Genomic DNA, 5,983 nt, shown 5'->3' on the forward strand with positions numbered 1-5,983 from the left:
TGGATGCAAGACCTCCACATGTGGAGAAGGATTCCCCAAGGGAATCATCAAGACCCATCTCTCCTAGAGATTTGGATGAACTACCTTGTATCTTTATTTTCCATGTTGTTCTTGGATCTTGCTGCATCACATGTATTGCTTGTGATTTGAGGAGTACATGGTGTGGATCTTGTTCAATGGAGTGTTTTCCCCTTTGATTTGTCTACGTTTTTCCCTTGTGTTCTTCGTGTTCCTCCTCGAATCCACCTCCAATTCATGAACATCGGGCCACCTAGGGTTTTGCCCTACATCAGGAGGCCACCGAGAAGGAGTGGCTATATGTGCCAACTACATTGGCCTCGTCGTAGGCCTACGCCCGCTGAGAAGCCGCCGCAAAGCACGTCGCGGAGTGCGAGAAACGGCGGAGGAGGAGGCCAACTCCCACTGCACTGGGAAGCTGGTGCGCATCGGGAGTCTGTGGCCAGAAGCAGGAAAAGGGCCCTCAGGAAGGATTATTGAATTTGAGTTAATTTTTCTTTAAATTATATCATATTTTCCTATTGAATGCCATCACATCGTATATGTGTGTGATGAAATATATAAATATTATGTAATGAACTGGATTGCGTGGAGTATTATTTGATGATTTTCTATCTTATTTTCGTATTGGATGTCCCTTTTTTACGAGTCAAACTATCTTCTGAGGATATATTTATACTGATGTCAATCACGCACGTTTCGAAAACATTAACGGTAAGCGATTTTGGCTAAAAAAAACACATGAGGCATTGTGATCTTTACAAAAGTACTTCTGAAAATAGTTGTTTGTGAAACTTCAAGCATCACACACAATTGCTTTCTAATAATTGTATGAACTGTATCGCATACGGAATAACTATTGCGATGTGTTGTTATCATCACACACAATTCCTCAACTCCACGCGTTTGCCAGGTTTAGCCCACGATCACTCAAAAATGACCGTGTGTAATAGATTAGTTCATCGCATACATTTCATTCTATCGCATACATTTATTTTTTGGTCGTGCGTGATGGACCTACAATTGCACACAATTATTTTTTGGGCAAATGGTTCTATTTTTGAAGCGTCTCTAATGCCACTTTCACACACAATTAGTGGTCGGATGCACTAGTGGCATCTACTCGCGTAGAAACAACTGTCGATATCAATCTCATCTATATCATTGTATTCACTCGTCCAAGGTATACCACCACCATGAATAATAAGAAGCAAACCTTTGAAACTTGTATGTGTGAAGCCCCGTCCCGGTACTTCCAATCACATCCAACACCCTATCGAGAGATCTGACAGTTTTCTGAACCGTCTGACAGAGTTGAGTAGCCAGAGTGCCGACGCACATTGAGATCTAGTGCACCCACACACACACTAAGGGAACATGCATGTGCGCAGCGCATCCATGTGGAAGTGAGAGCGTCACCTGCAAGATTAGGGTTCCACCTCAGAGTGAAAATAGGGAGGGGCGTTCAACGATGTAGCAAGACACACGCTTAACACACATGGATGAAGACACGGCTAGTTAATTAAGAAGCTAGCAATAAACTATTCATCATCACGCCACACCGCTAGTGGCATGTGATGATGTCAGCATGCTAAAGAAATGGAAAAATATCCCGTCTTGTAGTACATCCATCTAGTACAGAGTCCAAAGTTGGACCCTGTACACACACCGTTGACAGCTCACCTTACCCCGCACCACACCCGGGGTTATGTTATGTACACTGGCCTCCTCAACCTACATGAAACGCAGATGCTTTCCCCTTTGAACATTCTCCTCCTGCCATAATGTCGGCCGCGGTGCTGCGCAACTTCAAAAGAGAGGAGAAGGTATGAGAGGATGGTGACGTTCCTCCGGCCGCTCCCTCACGCTCATGGACCGACCGCCGTCAACGTTCGCCTCCGGAGAAGCCACCGCCTCCATTCGCCGTCGTCGTTGCTCCCCTGCCGCTGCGGCTGCCTCACGCCCATGGCGGAGGACCCCCCGCACCCCCACCAGCCAACAAAGGAGGACGACACTGTCCCGATCTCACAACAGCAACCAGAGCAGCAGCTGCCGCCAGCGCCATCTTCGCCGCCGCCCGACGTCCAGGAACCAAGTACGAGCAGTAGCAGCTGCGGCGACACCAGTTCCTGGCTGCAGCTCGGTACCGGACAGTCGGCTTCGTCGTCTTTGCGCGGGAAACGGACAAGAAACGACTATGAAGCTGGACCCTCGTCGTCCATACAACCAGACGCTTCGCCGCCGCTGTCAGAGCTAGGGCTGTCTCTGTTCCCAGCTGGTTATTCGTCGCCGTCGGTGGCGGCGGGTTCAGTGGTGGCGGCGGCGCCTCCTCCAGCGCACGAGGCCGGCACATGGTTCGTGCTCCAGGCGGCGCATAACCAGTGAGTACGCCACGTGCTGCGATCTTGTGCATTTGCCAATGTGGGTACTGGGTAGTTAGCTCATGTACTGGTTGCCGTTGATCCAATGCAGGAGAAGGGAGCCGCCATTGCCGCAGGTGCACAGGAGCTACTTGAGGGTTAGGTAGGTTAGCTCCTAAACTCGCCTTAATGTTTTTACTAATACAAATTATGCATGCATGGTCCATCCGATCTTTTAACTTGGATCGAAGTCATTAACGACAAATAAATGGATTAATGATGGCTTCTTGGTTGGGTTAATTAGGAAAAATTATTGGTACATTTGACCCATTAGATATTGACTTCCTTTGGTGTATGCTATTGTTGCACGGCCAGTAGAGACGGGCGGATGACAGTTAGAGTAGTGATGGGGTACCTGGTTAGCAAGCTGGGTCTTGAGGACGATTCACAGGTATGCCATATAGCATCCGTCTCCTTTCCTTGTAATTTGTCTGCACTCTTTCTTTGTGCTTAATTTCTATTTTATGTGTGCCCTTTAAGTGCAGAACAGTGATATTTTCATAGTTTCTACTCGGATTTTCGTTTGGATATGATTCACTGAAGTTTGCTTTATTAATTGAGCTGACTAGTCCCATGAGCTCCCAAACAAACGAAATGGTTCTAATCGTTCAGCCATTAAAGGATCCGAAAGAAACCATTTAGGCTTCCTTTGGTTTGTAGGAATTTCATAGGATTTTTATAGGACAGGATTTACAAAGGAAAAATTTCTTTGAAGCCCTTTGATTTATAGTAATGGATTCCTATTCCTATGTAGGATAGGAATCAATCCTTCACATTTTGAAGAAAAAAAAAACATTAGCTAAAACTCAATGAAAAAATTACTATCCTATGTATCAAATGACATCTTTTTTCTCTATAGAAATTGAGATGCATGTCATCTCACTTCCTATGATTTTCCTATTTCTATAACATTTCTATCCTATAAATCAAAGGAGGCCTTAGCCAAAACTAATACATATAACATACTCCTACATTAATTATTCAAGTACGAGTGTACCACATTCAAGTGACTGAAACAGGTGTCGGTGTATCCAAACAAGCCATCAAGAAAAAGAAATACCTCCCTGCACTGGATATTTTGTCTCTTTTTCGGTACTACTCCGTATTATATTTATATGGTGTGTAAAATAGAGAGAATGCTAGAGAAAAAGTTAGGAGGAAAGACTGGCAGGGGACGCTAGATAGTAGCTAGGGAAACCTAGCAGTGCATCCATGTCGCTACAGATCTAAATCGTGCATGTTATGATACTCCCTCCGGTCCTTTTTACTCCACGTATTAAAGTTGTATCAAATCAAACTTTGTAAACTTTAACCAAATTTATATTAAAAAATATCAACATATACAATACCAAATATATATACTATGAATCTACATTTCATAATGAATCCAATAATATTAATTTGACAATATGAATGTTGATACTTTTTTCTAAAAATTTGATCAAAGTAGAGATGCTTTGACTTTGGACAAAACTTATATGCAGGCTAAAAAGGACCGGAGGGAGTAGTTTAAAGTGGCAGCGCACAAATTGGTAGGTGAAAGGAGCTTTGGAGCTACGGACAGTAGTTTAGACGTCGGGATTCCCAAGGGTCTTTGTTGCTGTTGTAGGTGACGGGTGCCAGTCCATGCGTTACATCATGGCGCCACCCCATGATTAAGGTCTCTCTCTCTCATGAATGCTTTTGTGACTGCTGGTAGATGCATGCGTGCTTATGGCTTACTAATATATATTTGGTGTGCATGATCTCCTTAATTTAGTTGTGTCTACCCTGGACATGGACCTGAACAATAAGAAATGGCATCCCCTGCAAAAAAAAAAGAAAAAAAGCGGCACCACCGCCATAACTAGGTGTGTATTTTAGAGGCCTTCCGTGGGAGGGAAAAACTTTGGAGTGGTTGCCAGGTGCCGTATTAGCAAGGCCAGTGCTAGGCGCCGGCGCACCGGCCCAATCTTTCGGCCGGTCAGCCTCTAGTCGTGTGATTGCCCTCTGTGAAACCGTTGGATGCAGCCTATATTCGTCTCCTTTCTCCTCTTCACTCTGTTGGTCAACGTATGTCGCTCCTCTTCCTCTCCAGCTCATCTCCGCACATCTCGCATGTGCCGTACAGCACGCCTAGCCCCCGTCGTCAGTTACAGCACTGTCGCGTGCCCCATTGCCTCTCGCCGCTCGGCTGTCGATGATCGCAAGATGGATGCGGCGGGGCTCGATCTTCTGCTCTCTGCGATTGCAGCTCTATCCCCGGTTTCGGCGACCCGCCGTGATTGCAGTACTCCCGACGACCATCCACATCTGGTTCGCCATTGCCGGCTTCCACCACCGGTGGTCAGCAAAAAAAAACTCACAACAAAAAAATGGTGTCTCTGGTTGTAACAAATCACAAACATGGTGCCAACAAAACACATCACAGGTTCCAGCAAAAAATCATGCCTCCGCCCTCCGCCACCAGCGATCCGCAAAAATACATCTCGACGATCCAGCAAAACAACTTACCTGTTGTAGCAAAACAAAAAGGCGGTTGCAGCAAAAATGATTGTTCTTGCCGCCGCTGAAAAAATCATGTCTCCCCGCCGGCGGTCGCAACAAAAGTACATGTCGACGATCCAGCAAAATAACTTACCGGATGTAGCAAAAAAAAGGCGGTTGCAGCAAAATAACCGGGCTGGTCGTTCGCATCATGTGGATGTAGCTTTTTTGCCGACCGGTTCAAGCAAAAATCCACGCTGGTTGTAGCACCGGTCACCTCCGGTTGAAGCTTGTCGTTGAGCTCCACCTCGCTGCTTGTGGCAGCTAGTTGCATCGGTTCGCAACTCGCAAAATATTGGTTGTAGCTCGCCATAGGCATGATTGCTGCATACGCTTCGCCCCTGCTCGCCGCCATTGTAGCACTGTCGTCGTGGGTTGTACCACTCATCGCCGTGGTTGTAACACCTCCTTGCACGGCCGTGCAAGAGGAGAGCGGCGCTCGCCAGATCCGCAGGGGGGAGGGGGGTAGTGACGGCTGTTCGCCGGTGCAGCGCGGGGCAGGTCGAGGGCGGACGGCCGCTGGAGAAGCTCAAGTTTATTCTGATTTTGGGGGAAGACATGGCGCTGTGTGGCGTCGATTGAACAAAGAGACAGGGAAGAAGATGTGGCACGATTTGTGGGGCCTATAAGGGACGCGTGCGGTAGCAACCAGCGAGGGGCGTGGGCCATGTGGCATAGTGGAATCGAGAGATTGCGAGACATCTAACGATACGCGCGTGGCCGGCTCCAAACGTTTTCCTATTAGCAAAGATCTAGGGTTTATGTGTGTACTGTGAGTGGTGGTGAGTTTTAACTTCTCATCAATTTTGCCTAGAGCTGAATGACCCAAGAAGCCAATTGTGTGGAGTAAACTATTATTTAGATGATCCACCTAATCACTAAAATAACTTTTAATTTCAACTAATATGGTTATAACAAACTCTGGCTTGAACTCTATATATTTGTGTTGAGCTCCATCTTTACCTTTCTGCGATTACAAGTTAGAGGCACACGTGCGCCACGCAGGCGCAAACCGACCA

General features: G+C 46.6%; 1 protein-coding gene across 4 annotated transcripts; it reads left to right on the forward strand.

Annotated features, from left to right (window-relative positions):
* Positions 1-1,124: 1,124 nt before the first annotated feature.
* On the forward strand, positions 1,125-5,187 carry LOC125508385 (protein LAX PANICLE 2-like). 4 transcript variants are annotated; one of them, XM_048673084.1, is made up of 4 exons: positions 1,127-2,399; positions 2,491-2,541; positions 2,754-2,829; positions 3,923-5,187. In XM_048673084.1, the coding sequence occupies exons 1-4, from the start codon at positions 1,855-1,857 to the stop codon at positions 3,944-3,946; spliced, it is 696 nt and encodes a 231-aa protein (XP_048529041.1). In that variant the 5' UTR covers positions 1,127-1,854; the 3' UTR covers positions 3,947-5,187. The 4 variants fall into 4 exon arrangements, with proteins under 4 accessions (XP_048529039.1, XP_048529041.1, XP_048529040.1 ...); XM_048673085.1 differs by having other exon boundaries at positions 1,130-2,399; positions 2,757-2,829; XM_048673082.1 differs by having other exon boundaries at positions 1,125-2,399; positions 2,754-5,187.
* Positions 5,188-5,983: the final 796 nt, after the last annotated feature.

The sequence above is a fragment of the Triticum urartu genome, chromosome 5 (assembly GCF_003073215.2).
Source record: "Triticum urartu cultivar G1812 chromosome 5, Tu2.1, whole genome shotgun sequence".
Classification (NCBI taxonomy): Eukaryota; Viridiplantae; Streptophyta; class Magnoliopsida; order Poales; family Poaceae; genus Triticum; species Triticum urartu.

Excerpts from the sequence above, each read along its gene's own strand:
- LOC125508385 (XM_048673082.1), top strand. The coding sequence starts at position 1,855 with ATGGTGACGTTCCTCCGGCCGCTCCCTCACGCTCATGGACCGACCGCC. Across the intron at positions 2,400-2,490 it reads CTCCAGGCGGCGCATAACCA|GAGAAGGGAGCCGCCATTGC; the intron begins GTGAGTACGCCA and ends GATCCAATGCAG. Across the intron at positions 2,542-2,753 it reads AGGAGCTACTTGAGGGTTAG|TAGAGACGGGCGGATGACAG; the intron begins GTAGGTTAGCTC and ends TTGCACGGCCAG.